Raw genomic sequence first — 17,742 nt, forward strand, 5'->3', positions numbered from 1 at the left:
TTGATTAATAGCTGAACCTCACTGAATTATGGTTGAACCTCATTGATTAATAGCTGAACCTCACTGAATTATGTTTGAACCTCACTGATTGATAGCTGAACCTCACTGAATTATGGTTGAACCTCACTGAATTATGGTTGAACCTCACTGAATTATAGCTGAACCTCACTGAATTATGGTTGAACCTCACTGAATATGGTTGAACCTCACTGAACCTCACTGAATTATGGTTGAACCTCACTGAATTATGGTTGAACCTCACTGAATTATGAACCTCACTGATTAATAGCTGAACCTCACTGAATTATGAACCTCACTGATTAATAGCTGAACCTCACTGAATTATGGTTGAACCTCACTGATTAATAGCTGAACCTCACTGAATTATGGTTAAACCTCACTGATTAATAGCTGAACCTCACTGAATTATGGTTGAACCTCACTGAATTATGGTTGAACCTCACTGATTAATAGCTGAACCTCACTGATTAATAGCTGAACCTCACTGAATTATGGTTAAACCTCACTGATTAATAACTGAACCTCACTGAATTATGGTTGAACCTCACTGATTAATAGCTGAACCTCACTGAATTATGGTTGAACCTGACTTGTTAATGGCCGAAACTCGATAATTAAGCTTGAATCCAGTCTAATTGTTAAACCTTACTGAATTATAGTTGAAACTCATTTAATCACAGTAAACCTTTTAAACCTATTTCAGTCACTAAAACCACAATAAACCATTAAAACCTACACACAGAAGACATCTCTCAAACAGACACAAGACATGAGAACAATCTAGACATTTTTGTGAGTCTTGCCAATAAACTAGGTTCTTAACATGCCTAAATAGTTCATCTCTAGTAATGGCCCTAATTTTCCCACCAAGACTATGAGTAAAGGTGTCAGTAGAAAGTGACTACACACCAGAGATATGTCCCCCCCTCCTCCTCTCTTCTGTCAGGTTGAAGATACACAGTACAGTACAGTATATGTCTACCCACACCTCACTGAAGAGGGAATGACAACCAACCACAGACTGCACCGATTCATCACAGCACCAGCACTGAATGGCTCCCAAATTCACTATTTAAGCCACACAGAAATAGGTAGGTTGGTTATATTTGATTACCAAAGGGAATTAGTGACTCTCTCTCACCAGCAAACAGGGCTTTTGGAATTCCTATATATAATGACCCCTTCCTAATCTGTAAAAGTGGATTGGTGATGGGAAGGTCATCCAGGTATGAAACTTACTTTAAATTTACCTGATGGCAACCAGGACACCATGCCATCAGGCTGACCCACAAATGTGCAGAAAATATTCATAAAATGGTGGTGGTGATGATATGACATCACCAATAGCGAAGCACAAATAGAATAATGAAACCAGTCAGAGAGTGCAAAGGTCTGTAGCTGGTGAAGGGTATACTATACAGTATTTGTATAAATACCACAATAATCCAATAAACAGTTTATTACACTCATAATTACTAAAGAATATAACAGCATTAATTTGAACAGGATATGATTGTACATCAGCAAAGATTATACACTTAACCATGAGAGAGCAAAGATGAAATTAAGAAAAACAAAATCATATTACAAGAAATGACTTGTTAAGTTATACAATTTAAAAGGAAGAAAATTGACTCTTCAAGATAATCAGATGCACTCCAGTGTTTTCAGGTGTTTGATCAATTCTCAAATGTTCGTGGTCTCCAAATCTTTCAAGACAAAGCTAAAGCTAAAGTTAAAATCCAATGTTTTCTAGGACAGAGCCTCAATTGATTTCATTCTACTGTTTATGACATACCCTAACCCAGCCTTAGCTGAAATCATTAAAAACTTCTGTGACCGAGCATTAATTGAAATCATACATTTACTATACTGGACTGATATGCAAGTCTTAAAAGATTTTGTAATCTACATTATCAAAATGACTTCCTAAACAAAATTTATCTTTAATTTTAATTCATTATCCAGAATTCACCAATTACCAATACAATAAATTACTTCCCCTTAATTCTGTAAAATTTCAACAAACTACCGGGAACATCTGATGAAGGTTCAAGAAACTAGTGTGATAATGTACTACTGTATGGAGAACTTCAAGTCAACAATATATTTACTTATACTGTACAATGCACTATATACACACAACTACAAGTTCTCAACAAATCTTATGTACAGTATAGACCACAGTCACAACACCAATTCATCCAACCATACTGTACATATTCATTTATAAATCTTGTAGTTTAACAGTTGACGATAACACACACATATAAGATAGGAAGCCCCTGCCATATCCAGTGCAGATTCAGCATATTTTTTTTTCCATAAATGAAACTGAAATATGAAACACATTACACATGTTTATTTTACATTATCTGATGACAAAACAGATCTCTGTCTTCCCAAGTAACATAAGTGAGCTTTGCCTTCTCAAGTAACATAAGTGAGCTTTGCCTTCTCAAGTAACATAAGTGGTCTTTGCCTTCCCAAGTAACATAGTGATCTTTGCCTTCCCAAGTAACATAAGTTATCTCTGCCTTCCTAAGTAACATAAATAATGGTGAACTACATTGCCAATGCAATTTTTGCAAGTAAAATGATTCTTTAAAATGATGCAGGGTATTATCGGTATAGTAAGTGACTCTTTTTAAGTTGTCATTCAATATTTACATCAGGTTACAAACATTATTAGCATTAGCAGCCTCATATCAAAAATATATTCAGATCATATTTTCTTTTCCAGATCAATAGTAGTATCAGATCTCAATTTCTTAACAGATGAAAATAACAGATCTCAATTTTTTTTTACAGGTTATTAACATATCTACAACAAAACATTCAATAAGATTACAATAAACAACAAATTATAAATACCATCAGATCGCAAATCATCTTTCATCACATCGACAGAAATAATGAGTAATATATCGGAACAATTACATTACCCAGTTGATAAACGTGTTAATCAAAATAAGGAATACGTACATAAATACAACTCGTAAGTGATACCTGGCAGGAAAACAAGACAGTATATAAGTCATAAGTGCACGGCAAAGTTATAAAACCAATCGATTAATATTCTTTACTTCCCACCTCTTTATCACACAAACACACATGTCACTCTTAAACCCTCCACACAATTATAATTAAACAAGCCAATTTGTCATAGTTAATCTGACAAAAAAAATTGGTTAAAGTAAGGTACAGTATACAAAAGAAAATCCCTCTGTACATAATACCATGAATTATACAAAAGAAGAAAGTAGTAGAATATTTTTAAAATGTGTTCTTGTACCTTTAGTGGAAATACTTAACATACATGAGGGCCTATCCATGACATATACTATTTAAGTGACATGTGTTTGGAGAAGATTCTGTAACATTCCACTTTCAAGACCCTGTTGTATGCAAGGGATATGGCACATATTTGGGATGTGGTATGAGAAAAATATTACATTTTACTCTCGCCTTTAGAACACATTATACCTTCCTTCCAAAGTAGGGTAAACAGAACAGAATTCCAATAGTGTCTTAAGATGTCACTCCCACGAGGATTCATAACTTACAAAAAGCTGCACTACAGTACCTTATAATTTGAGGTTAGGTTATGACCAAAACATATAGCACTGGTGTATGCTTAAATTATCATGTGAATATCAGTATTACATCAGTATCTTAACGTACTTATTTCAATTAGATACAGGATCTTCCCCACCCACACATTTCAGTGATTGAACATCTTTGTTACTTTAAGTACCACACTCTCACATTCTTGAAACATATGCTTGAAGGTTCTGTGTATTGGTATGCCCATCATGTAAATGGAAACCTAATTATAACAGATTCTCCAGTGACTAAAACCATGCTTTAATACAATGCCCCACCTACTGGAGTATTATACACCCTAGACCAACTATGAAAAAAATAAATAAAAATTTGTAAGGGGTCATCCAAGTTAGACTCTGTAAAATCAAATTTGGCCTGTATATGCATGTAGATAACAGTTTCCTAATATTTAAAAACTTTTGGCAACTAAAATTAAGGCATGGAAATAAAAAGTTAACATAGAGACAGTGAACATTAGTGTAACACAATATATGACTCCAAATTTACAGTCATTTACATGTATCATACAACAATACAATTTATAGACTTTAATATTTACAACTTTCTGTGGAGAGATTCTTGGTTTGTTATATGCAAGACAATGCAGGAACTGTAATAGTGACTGACTGATTGAAATGCAGAACATGGGAATGCCATCTATGGGCTTCAGCAGTTATATGCCAGACAGTGTATAATTATTATCATACAAGAATGACCAACTACAGTACAATGTGGTGAAGTGGATGACACAAACACCACCTGGGGACTTGACCCACCAACTGATGAAGATAGACGACAGCATGAGAAAAAGAAGCAAGTTTAAAATTAATCGGTAAATACTGAACACAAACTCCAAGTAACAGACACAGTACCAACTAGAAAAATACCAAACAAGAAATATAACATAAGTATTAAAAAAATAGGCACTCATTATCAACAAAATAATAAGCATGAAATCTAAACTGTATTTCCACGGAGGCGAGTTATTAAAAATCGTATCAGCAGTCAAAACAAGTCTGTTCCTGTACTAGCATGGTGAAAATCATATAATACTACCCCCGGGTTTCTCTCAGTAACCACGCTGTTAAGACAAAGGCGTGATATGCTGATCTGACAAATATATAGCAGAAAAATTAAGATAAATTCCTTCAAAGATTCAAATCCAGTAATGTATATGGAACAAAGGCGAGGAAAAGTTTACACACCCATCCCTTATTTCACTCCTAACCTACTGTTTTAAGTACACAAGTAATACCCTATAATAAAACTTTAAACTATAATATTAACTATACAACAGTTCCATATTAAAATACCCTGAAGATATATCATATTACAAGACAACCACATCTCTAGTTTGTTGACTGAGGGAAATATTACACACACACATGTACACATGCACACACACAAGGTGAATGAAATGACTAACACACATACACACAATCATATATACAATCAAACATACACAGACTGAGAAGGAGGCAAGCACACATACACATTCATTCACACAAAATGTATGCATGTACCATCATACACATTCAACAAGAAAGTGTTGTGTGCACAGGTGTGTCTATGAAAATATATGTAAGCAAATGACTCAGTGAATATTGTTTACATGTGTTCAAAATGAATTCATGAATGTATATTTACACACCAATACATATGTGAAGTCCATGACTGAAAGTTAACTGCAATGTGTGCTCATATTAATATGCTGGGTGTGTACATGTAAGTCCATGCATGCAAGCATGTAGAGTACTGTATGTACTTTAAACTATAACTGTCCATCTTTTCAGAGAGCACAAGATTTACAGGTGTAAACACTATATTACAGAGGATATCAAACATTCTTCACCGGAACATTGGTTACAGACTAGTTTCTAAAGCTCATGGAAGAACAGGGGTCTTGGTGATGTACTTCACTAGAAAATGAAACAAGACGACAGGCTTTAAATTCTTCAACCATAAAACTTAAGAAGATTTTTGGTGATGCAAGTCAGTACAACCTCTGACTACTGTACATGTTAAGGACGAGTCTGTACATACAATATATGATAAACTACCTGTTGACCTAAATATTACCCATCATGACTGATCAAAGCTTGTTTGGTCTTTTGGCCTAAATTAAGACAAGTACAGTACTTTCATTATGCACATCAGAATGTTAAAAAATACATATCACACTGACTAGATGACTCTAATCAAACTCTAAATTGATAAAGTCTAAATACAAGTTCTAGTAAAAAATCTAAACAGCTGAGATGTGTTGCATATTATGGTCATCAACCAGATCTGATATCACTGTACCTGTATCAATCTTTAAACTCCTATCAATCCCTCTATATCAGGTCCACCTTTATTAATCCAGTACATAAGGCATGATGAAGTATGGAGAATTCTATCTATTAACTCTATCTATTAGTAATAAAATATTTGCCATCCAAAACTCTTCATGTACATAGGGGGAAAACTCAAGATACATTTATGAAATTCTGAAGAATTTCAATCTATATAATATTCACTCACTATGCACTAAGGATATAATATTATTGCATATTCAAAATATCCTTTAGATACAAATGTGAAAATTACATTATATTCCTCTATTTATTTGACACTTGTATACTGTACAGCCAAAGAATATTCCTTTGAAATAAATAATAGCCAAGAAATTATTGTAATTTCTGTAGTCAATAGTTTTACCACCACATTCATTAGTTTGACAATTTAACAGTGGCCTCTTGTGAATCTTCAGCATATGATGGAGACCAACACTAAGTCTTTACATAAGGAACACTGCACTTAAGGATCTGTGTTTTCCTTGGACTAATGTCTAGTAACTGAGATAAATAGATGACTTTATGCCAATTATTCTCAACAGTTCCCTACCTAGAATTCTACTTCTTCTCATCACAAACTAACCCATCAAAATAATTAAGAAGTTTTTACCATAATTTAATTAGTTTTATATTTTAATATATATATATATATATACTGTATATATACTGTATATATATACTGTATATATATACTGTATATATATATATATATGCTTTATGATGCCCATGTCATTTCCCTACATCAAAGGTGGCATCTTTTGAGGGACCAGCTCTGTACACTCCATATTGAACAAGACCTATTTTCTCTCCAACTCAAATTTTGGTGTCTGGAGATGTGGAAGCACACGCACACACACACACACACACATGCATACACACACAGAAGGTTCTCAACTCCTCACTGAAAATTGTCTTGAAAAATCAATTGCTTTAAATATTTATTGTGTGTGTTTATCAACAAGGCCCTGCAATTCCTTCTGAAATCCAGGAAATGTTTTAGTCTCTAGAGAACACATGTAATCTTCCATTAATACCAATAAATATTAGTGAGTGGTAAAATTAAATGGCAGTACCAAACAGCATTTCAACTATTATTTTGGTTTTAGAAAATTAAATTTGCAATAAACTTCCATAATTATCAACAGTAACATTTTTTAATTCCAGTTTATCTATAATTTTGTTTTGTACACCTTTGTTATCTTCTCTTATAGATCTTGGCCTTATTTCAAGTGTCGTCATCATCCCACTCATCCTCCTCCTCGTCCTCAACATCAGAGCTGTCATCGTCAGACTGTATGACTAGAGCACGACTGGTCAGCGCACGATGGAGGTCCAATGCCAAGCCCTCTAGTTTGGGCTCAGAGGACTTCACAGCACCTCCACCATCTCCATCCTCCACCTAAAAATATCATATAGACACTGTAGCAACTTTCCTGCACAAATATCTTCACACACACATAAAAATATATACAGAGTACAGGTACTTCCCGACTTACGATGGGGTTAGGGACCGACATCCAGGTCGTAAGTCGAAATGGTCGTAAGTAGTAAATGCTTAAATAACACATAGAAAATCTAAAATGGGTGTCTCTTTTTCTTCTCAGCACCACAAAACACTCACTTTTAAGCTTGCCAGCCATTTTAAAGTGAATTACAGATGAAAATTTTGTCTGTTTACTGACTTTGGGACTCAAAAATACATAATTTGACCAAATTTTGGTACGACTGAGGCAGGTCGTAAGTGCAGGTGGACGTAAGTCAAGTCGGTCGTAAGTCGGGGAGTACCTGTATATAAAAATTCCAAAAACCATAATTACATTTACAGTGAGTTTATCAGAATAAAAGCAAGCAGAGGTTAAAGATGACAAATTTGTAGAGTGAGAGAAGTTGTATGCAAAAAGAGGATTGACTATGATAAAACATAATTGGATGATGTGAACTTCTGTTGACCCTTTTCAATGCTGATTCAGTTGATATCTACCATTACTGTAATTATAATCCAGTGTTAGTATGGTATAGTCTGTTATGGGTGGGAGTCAGCATCAAAAGGGTAAACTAAACATTATGATCCATTGCCAAGTGGAAAAATAAATATATCCACCATGACTCACACTAAATTTTGGTCATAAAAAACAAGTTGATATACAGGAAGATAAAATTGTGATGTGTGAATTTGTGATAAATGAAGACTACCAGTGTTTAATGGTGGAGCATTGGTATCAGACCAACCTTTACCCTATTAGATTTATCTTACCTCTACCCTTGTGACTTACTTTATACTGCAATTCTTTCTTCAGGTGCCCAGGTTGTAGATGAATAATATTACCCACAAATGATACTTAATATGCCTGGAGTGGCCTTAACTCTTCAATTTTTCACCCTTACATCAATACAACTCTGGATATAAAGCCATTTCTCGAGTGAAGTTTGGTGATGTTATGTAATGCAAATCAAAAGTTATTATGTGGAAACCTAAATTATTAACATGACAGACCCAAAGACGGACAAACAGCGCCACACCACTACTTACAGGGTTAAGCTTGATGCCTGATCTGATCTGGTTCAACAGCAAACTGCGGGAGTCTGTGGGTAGCGCCCGCTGCAATTGCTCTACTTTCTGTGGAGTAACATAAATACATTACACTTCAATTATTTCAATAATCATCCTAAAGGTTCAGCTCATTAGTTGAAACAGTCATGCAGTACATTTTCACATGGTCAATGCTAACTTATCCATAGCTTAAGACAGTACCAGATCATACATGGGTGCTTTAAGGAGTGCTATACTGTAGTACATGAATATTTAAGAGCTATTTTATACATAACCTAAAAGAGTGGTTTACTAAATGGCTTTAAGCAGTGCTAAGTTATACAGGGGTGCTTTTAAGAGTGCTATCACATACATGGTTCTAAAGTGCACTAATATAATATATATATATATATATATATATATATATATATATATATATATATATATATATATATATATATATATATATATATATATATATATATATATATATATATATATATATATATATATATGTGTGTGTGTGTGTGTGTGTGTGTGAGAGAGAGAGATTCAAACAGATGAAGCTTATATATGTGGCTTTAATAAGTACTAACTCATACATGGCTTCCTTGATTACAAACTTGTATACTGTATAGTTCTAAAAAGAGCAAAAATCTCAACATGATTTAAGAGCCTTCTGTGTCACTTAAAAACAAGCTCTCATTAGCACCTAAGACATTTTACAGTGACCATTATCTTCTAAATGGGTTTAAAGCAAGCATTAACCTTTGTACATGGGTTTAAAGCAAGCATTAACCTTTATACATGGGTTTAAAGCAAGCATTAACCTTTGTACATGGGTTTAAAGCAAGCATTAACCTTTATACCTGGGTTTAAAGCAAGCATTAACCTTTATACATGGGTTTAAAGCAAGCATTAACCTTTATACATGGGTTTAAAGCAAGCATTAACCTCTATACAGTACATGCACTCCAAAGATATACAATAAGCACTAAGTTCTCTCTGGTTTTACAGTCAACACTCCTTGGTATGAAACATGCTTATTTCAGCAAACAACATGCAAAGTCCAGAGTAAACATCGCTTTTGCATACATATAAAGTAGTTCTTAATCAACGGATTTGGGAGCTACAATTTGACAGGAGCATAAATGTGTGGAAATCTAAATAAATGTTATAACTGTGATGGGAATAGTGGAGTTGTTATGGTGGAGGAATATGTCTGAGCACTAGAGGATGTATCAGTAGATTAAATCAGGATTTTTTTTTATAGAAATCTGTACATGGTAGATACGTCAGCAGATTACGCCACCGGGAGACGTTTACTGTTACATGACTTATAGTATAATTACCAAGGCAGCCTCTGCATTAAAGATAATTAGGTTATGGATATTTGCCCTGATAAAATATGTAAATTAAGTCCTCTGAATTAGAGATACAAAACAAAAACTCAACCTTATGGAAATTTTCAAAAGTTCTATCACAAAAATATAAAAAATTAAAAATAAAATAAAATAAGTTTGTGTAGATTTCATAGCAGCTTTGTTTACCAGCAAGTAAGGGTATGCAGCGTATGCACGGTTTAAGTCTTGTTTATACTGTATCTGTGTTACACTCTCGGTTTGCCAGCATCATATTCAAGACTGTCTAAGAGTATCACCCTTTATCAAGACACCACGAAAGAGGCCAGCAAGTGGAAGCAGTACTAGTGGCATTTTCTGCTTGATGTGTTACAGAGATGAGACACAGGTGAAAAACTTAGCCACACCGTAAAAACATTGGGGCTTGTTATGTTTACAGTGTATAATATTAAGGCAACTGCTGAAAAAGCCTGTATATTATACTTTCATATAAGTTATGTCATATTTAACTACAATAACTCTTGAGTTTGTAGACTGAAGGCAAGAACCAACATATTGTGCCATTAAGCATGATGATCATTCACTAGAAGGCAAATACAGGTAGTTTGCACTGTAAAGGTATCACTCACTATACTAATGTTCACTATACTGTACAGTATGAAAATTCTATTCTTACAGCTCTCACTATCTGAAAGTGATATTCCATTATATGAAACATGGTAATGTCCTGAGTAAAGCTCTTACTCAATGCACCTCTCCTCACCCCCTGTGGTGAGTCCTAACTGCCCTCACATAAGGTAAAGTACCAACTGTATACAGTGTTTATTTAGGAATGCAACTCCATTGTTAAATGAGGGATACCTGTAATCTACCCATTAACCAGAACAATTGGTGCAAAGTGATTCCAGTTTTGAGAGATTTCTGGCTATTGATAGGAATTCTCTTATCCTTGGAAAAATTAGCACATCTACAGAATTTTTCTGGGAGCTGTTGAACGTTTCCGTGTCTAAACTATGCATCTGGCATGGAGCACCATTGCTACGGAGGCTTTACTGCAGTCAGACACGCACAGAGCTGTATTTATGCAAATACTACTGTACACGTACATAAAACTCCCTCTAACCCAGACTGGGGTCCAGCACCGAACACATGTACCCCCAACCTGGATAAACATGACTAAAATCCAGTACTACAGGGGAAAGTTCACACAAGATGGGGCTGCCAACAAAGGGGGGTAACTCAGCGGCTGCCTCTGAGGGGGCAGTGGAGGGGGTTGCTGAGGAGCACTAAAGGGAAGTGTAAGAAATGTAAATACTGTACTGTAGTGTAGTGTATAGTTCAGTAAATACAGTAAATGAAATTAGAAGTGAAAATATACGCCACCAAATGTCATACAATTACTTCCTGCCTGAACCACCTCCTCACCTCAAGACTCAATGGCCTCTTGATAAGTGAATAACTAATACAGTAAATATCGTTCATTACAGTAATTTATTATTAACATTTACTATGTGCTATTTTTTTATCAACAGGTATATTATAGTGCAGTAATAATGTATATCATATGAAACACTCTTCTACATGTTGTACAATTCTCTATAACACTCTCTCGTTACATTAGGCAAAAACCATAAGCAAAAATATTTATGGTAAGCAAAAAAGTGTACAGTATAAACTTTTATCCAAAGCATCTGTTCTAATTGTGTTTGAAAGATGAATTTGGTACCACAATGATCTTGAATAAATTCTCTACAAGATATTGGAGTCTATAAAATCAGTTCTAATTAACTAGGAAACACTTATTTTTTAAGAAAAATAATCCTGAATAGCTTATCAAAAAGTTTGTTTAAATAAAAAAAAAATTATATGATACAGGTCATCAAGTGGTGGTATTCTGGGGGCATGAGGCTTGAATGGAGCTGACAAACAAGACAGTACACACTGCAATCACGTGGAAATTCACTCAAATGCACAGAAAGGAGAAATTTCTTTTGGGATTTCTCACAATGATAAAATGGGGAGATTACTGTATATAAAATTCTGATCATTAAATGACCTAGATATTCAAAATACTATAAACAGCTGTAAGCCAAACTTCATATCTCTCACAAGTTGATGGAAAAAAAATTACATTCCACAGAGACCACTGGATGGACAGTAAAGTTCCACTACTCTATGTTTCCCCTTATTGAAAATAGTGGAGGAATAAGAAAACAAGAAGGAAGTAAATTTTCCCCAGACAATTTATATATACCATAAGCATGAACGTATGAAAAGCTGTAACAAGCAAGTAAAGTCAACAGTGCTACACTGAATATATGAAACTGTTATAAGCCCCTTATGTACGGGTTCCCCTCTGAGCTGAACAAAACTGTCAAGTGTTAGTCATGTAAAATATCAAAAGTGGAGTCCCCGTAGTGAAGGGGTTAAAAGTCCTGTAGCATTCTAGTCTACTTACCAGTGACATTACACATTCCATAAAAAGATATACTTTTCATGGCAAAATAAAATATAACAATTTGAAATAAGTGAATTACATCTTAACGACAGTACAGTAATTTTAAGTCAATTGAAATATATCTGTACAACAAGACTGCTTACCATTTCACCATCACCTGACTGTACAGTATGCCAACTGAACCACTGGAACACAATGACACAAGCCACATCATTATAATACTAATAACCTGAAATACTCACACACACCCACCCACCAGCAGACAGATACATAACTATAAAACATTTGGGCACACGTACACAATGGTGGAAGGCTTTATTATAAAAATTAGGCATATGTGCAGATAACAGTGAACAGATAACACAATACAGCAAAATAGGTTGTGGGTGAATCCCTAGGTACACATATACACAACAGAAACAAGACTTCATAAAGAAACCTCAGCACACATACTGTACACACAAAGGCGGTAAGCTTCTCCAGGGAAAAAAAAAAATTGTACGCCTAAACACAATACTATAGTTTAAAGCTTCATAAAATGCACGCACACACACACACACAACGGCAGGAGGCTACTTAAAAATAAAAAATTGGGCACGAGAACATTTTCAAAGCCAAGCTACAGTAAAAACCAACATGAGATGAGAATAATACCTGGCGACCATGCTGACTATTGGCCTGTTGAGGAGGGAAAAGAGCAAGCTCAGTCTTAAAGTGTTAATTACTTGGCTATTACTGGGTGTGGGAAGCCTTCTCATTTTGCCTTTTCAGCTGCATCAAGTCAGCTCTATGAATACCAATCCTCACTGACTTACTCATTAACTGGCTGAGAGATTTTTTATATATATATATAAACCAGCAATGATGCAGCTTGTCAACAGCTCTCCATCACTCTTGTTTATTTAGGAGCAAATTTCAATAAAATTAGAAAAAAATATTAAGTTATGGTTCTGTGCTGCCATTATGTTCATCAACAGGCAACATGATGAGAAGAATTCCCACATGTAAGTCAGATATTAGGTCATTAAACTAGATTAATAAAAATAACTGAACAACCAACCAATATTAATCACGCAGCTAATGTTTAGTACGTACAACAATTCACCTACACTAGAGCATCCTCATTTCCTATTACTATTCAGGGTACAGTAAATGGAGTAAAACATTACATATAGCCCATTACTGAAGTACTTCTCACTAAACAACAATCACTAGAATGTTACTCATCAACCAGAGCTGTAGGTAGAAGTTCATACAATACATGTGGTGTACCAATGCAGGATGGCCATTATACTAATTCATTGTCTTCTGACAACTTTAAAGGTGAGCTATTAGAAGACAACTGGCACTTAACTCTTTAGGTGCGTAATTAAATTTCGCGCCGGTTCCTGAAAAGTGTCAATTATCCTGCCAAAAATGAATTTCATATAATCACATTTTCTATATGTTTTTCCTAGAGAACTTTTAGTATATTTTCCAAATCTGGAACAAAAATTCACATATGTGTGCAAATTTTAGAGAAAAAATGACATTTATACCCAAAAATGCAGGAAATTGGTATAAATCAATGTCTGGTATATGGCAAATAAATTTAATCAATTTGGTTACTAAACAGCAAATTTAGATATGTATTACATATTCAGATAATATCAAACAAAATAGTACAAAAATAAGCTATATTGCATTCAGGAAATACTCCTATACCTCAATACATAATATGTCCGCATGTCGTCTCATTTGGGGAAGTTTTTTCAAGGCCGTGGGATATCCCCGCTTGTCGCATTTAATTAATATAATATTTTGGGCGGGTTTACCCGCATGTCGCATCCAAAGGGTTAAAAAGACACTTATAGGTTAAAACAACTGTATACTAATGACTACATTACCCAGCACAGGTTCTCTGAGTATTCATATTTCTCATCTGACTCATTCACTTCACGTCTATTCAAGTTTCCTTCTTTATTTCCATATAAAATCAAAATCTCAAAGTTTTTCACACTACACTAATGAGACTCAAGATTGTGGAAAAGAGTCACCCAAAATGACCAGTTCAGCCTTCTATCAAACTGTAAACCAACTTATGCAGCTTCATGTAACTACTAATGGTGCTATTTACTACCAATTACATTATCTATGCAGTATATATAAAAAACTATATTAATTTTCATTCTTATGTTTTAGTAAGTTTTCTCATAATGCTTAGTGTGACAATTCCACCTCAAGCGGAATTGTTTCCTATAACTTCTATGTACAGTCTACAAAAACATATTAAATGTTAATAACCACAAAAACTTCGCTTGAAACAGCACTCCATTAACTGCTGGTTTATGGTTTGGAAATGCTCACATAAGATTAAAGCAATCATACAAACCTAATTATTGGCCAAATATAAATTAAGTATAGTACAGTAGTCATTTTAATTACTCTTCCTTTGAATTGGTTTTCCATAAAGAGTAAATAATGCCATGAAAAGATATACAGTACACAGGCACAGTACAGTACAGTATCACCAAATATCACTAGATATTCCTAAAGCTCTAGACAGCAACTGTGAAATAGGAAAAGACAGATACAGTAATGCACTTTCTTCCCAAAACTGTGTCATTATTGGAGTCCAGACCAATATGCTGTTTATGAATTATTTAATTATGAACTGAGAAAGTTTTTAAATTATGGATATCTTAATGTTCAGTACTGTACTATAGATACTGTACTGTACTGTACTGTAAATGATAACAAAACCCTGATATGTTATGCAAGTAAATAGACAGTATACTGGAATTGATGCAATTAAGTGCAAGACAAAATCTAAATATTAAATGAAATATGAAATATTTACATATCTGAGCTGCAGAGAAAAACAGAGCTTAAGTGAGTGCAAGTAAAATTGTGATATGTAGTTAAAATCCTTGCTTAAATATTTGGTTATCATTCATGCATAAGCTTAAAAAAGGTAAGAAATTCTTCATTAATAATTAAAGTCCCAATTAATGAAATATAACAGAAACCTGGTGACTCGCACAGGACGAAGGTTCCAGTAAATACCTTTAATGTAGGACCAGTACGAATCTGATCCAGAAGTGCTGAACGGACATCCACATTGGCTCCACCTGCAGGCATGCCTCCGCCGCCGCTGCCACCTCCGCCGCCACCACCGCTGCCGCCAACACCACCGCCACCACCACCAGGAGGAGGTGGAGGAGGTGGAGGGGGAGGTGCTCCATTAGATGGAGGTGCAGGAGGTGGAGGCGGTGGAGCAGCAGCTTTAATTCCATGTTGAAGAGTCGGGATGGTGGAGGTTGGAGGTGGTGGTGGAGGAACACTTGATATTGGAACAGGTATAGGTGGCAATGGTGCAGTCTTTTGTCCTGATGAATGGATGAATTGGATTAGAAAAGCATTTTATGAATTTGGTCCCCTTTAATAATATAGCAGCTTTTGCTACTTTAATGCAAATTGGTTCATAATTCATCAGCATTTTTCTATGGATCACAAAATGGAATATGAATAATGGCTGTTTCCCTTAAGTTTCCTGTTATGACTAATGTGTCAAGATTTCTCAACAGTTATTCAATATTCACAAATACCAACAGAAGATGACCATTTCTAAGTCTAATATTACTATGAATGTATAAAACTCAATGTGATACCAGAACTCTTATACACCAGATAAGGTTACAGTACTTTAACGCTGGTATTAATAGTATCTAATCATACTGCTTCATGACATATTACCTTCCTGACAATGAGCTCATAAATCCTTTAAATATTAATAGATATAATGTTCCTCAAGTGTTAACAATATGAAATAGTAAGTAATACAATCCTACCTGCAACAATCTGTCCTGGAGGAGGAAGCATCGGGCCTCTGGGATGGGGAGGAGGTGGGGGCGGGGCAGAACTGGGTGGAGGTGGAGGAGGAGGATGAGCGTGGTTGTTGGTTCGTGGCGGTGGAGGTGGTGGAGCGGCCCTCGACCCACCATGGTGAGAATTATGGGAGGGTATAATCGGGGGTGTCGGAGGGGGCGCTGATTTAGCCGGAGGTGGGGGCGGAGAGATGGCGGAATGATCCATGTGGGGAGTGGAGCTTGGAAAGGGTTTGGAGGCAAAGCGCTGAGTCTCCTGCATGGCCTTCTCTACTCCACCATTTCTCTCAATGAAGTCGTAGATGAACTCCCTCGTGCGGGTGTCCGACAGTTGCTGCTGACTTACACCAACCTGTGGCAGATTAATGATGGTCATGTGAATATCAAAAGGAGATTAAATTTCTTCACAGTCCACCAGTGCAGTTTTATTATACAGTAGCTACAGCTTTTCGTGTTCAAATTAAAACTGCGACCGTACCATTCTAACTTATACAGTAGAGTACCACTCTAATTTATTACATAGCCATTGGCCCTTTAATACAATTTTCCTCCCAGTTCAGACAGGATAAGTAAATATTATATCATGAATGAAACCTTTGGACTTTAATAGTGTAACTACTCACCAAGTTAAAGAAGTCTTCAAGCTTATCATCCACATTGAACTTCGAGAACCCTGTGTCAGGATTGAAGCCAACATGTGTGATGTGTTTGAAGTCTGTTGGCATCCCAATCTCATCTTTGCTGTCAATGAATAAGATATTATCAACACCATTCTCACATTTACTGCAAAAATATGTCAAATGTACAGTAATTTATTTAATTCTTGTTAATATTAATTTTATGGACAGACACTAAAAACAATAAAATAATACACTTTAAATACTCTCCAAAAATTACAATCTTCATAACATACAATTCAGGATACAATCTCAATTATATAAAATAAAAGGAGTCTAAAAAACTATAATAAGTACAGTAATCCAGTGTTTTTCGCGGGGTTTTTTATAGCGGTTTTGACCATTCACGGTTTTTTACTAAAAAATTATATACAGTATACTGTATATAAAATATGCTTTAAAAACTTGCCTACCGTACTGTGAGCGCTACTGTGATTACCTCTTCTGTTTGTCCTCCCACATGCATTCCACATGGCTCCGGGACGTAAGCCAGCCTCATCAAAGGCAAATATTACTAGCAAAGACTCTAAAGTGACCAAGAGATCAAGAATAGTGATGACCTTAACAGAAAAAACAGTTTTATTGGACAAGCTCAGAGGTGGTATGAGCTATGGCTCGAGATGTGGTGAAGATTGACAATTAAATTGTGTCTTTTTTTTCAGAATACAAGTTTTCAAGTGGAGGAATGTGGGTGGAAGAGGACTGGCTGGCTGGTGTGACTGTGTGAAGGCAGGCAGATGCCGGGACAGCAGGGAGAGGCTGGCAATGCAGGTGTTGCCGACCTCAGCGAAATATAAAAAAATTTATTTACTACTTGGAAATAAAAAATTTTTGTTTATAACTGTGTTTACGTTTTTCCATTAATATATTACAATATAATTAGTTTC

The 17,742-nt window shown here is 35.2% G+C and overlaps 1 protein-coding gene across 1 annotated transcript in view; it reads right to left on the minus strand.

Moving 5' to 3' along the window:
- Positions 1-1,464: 1,464 nt before the first annotated feature.
- The window catches only part of LOC121861148 (neural Wiskott-Aldrich syndrome protein-like), a 34,431-nt gene continuing 18,153 nt past the window's right edge, over positions 1,465-17,742 (minus strand). The window contains exons 8-13 of the mRNA XM_042358714.1: positions 16,802-16,919; positions 16,143-16,530; positions 15,358-15,680; positions 12,967-12,990; positions 8,494-8,580; positions 1,465-7,362 (exon numbers count right to left, since the gene is read on the minus strand). Of these exons, the coding sequence (XP_042214648.1) occupies positions 7,189-7,362; positions 8,494-8,580; positions 12,967-12,990; positions 15,358-15,680; positions 16,143-16,530; positions 16,802-16,919 (1,114 nt within the window). The 3' untranslated portion in view covers positions 1,465-7,188. The remainder of the gene's footprint in view (positions 7,363-8,493; positions 8,581-12,966; positions 12,991-15,357; positions 15,681-16,142; positions 16,531-16,801; positions 16,920-17,742) is intronic.

Source organism: Homarus americanus, unplaced genomic scaffold (genome assembly GCF_018991925.1).
Source record: "Homarus americanus isolate GMGI-L3 unplaced genomic scaffold, GMGI_Hamer_2.0 scaffold52806, whole genome shotgun sequence".
NCBI lineage: Eukaryota > Metazoa > Arthropoda > Malacostraca > Decapoda > Nephropidae > Homarus > Homarus americanus.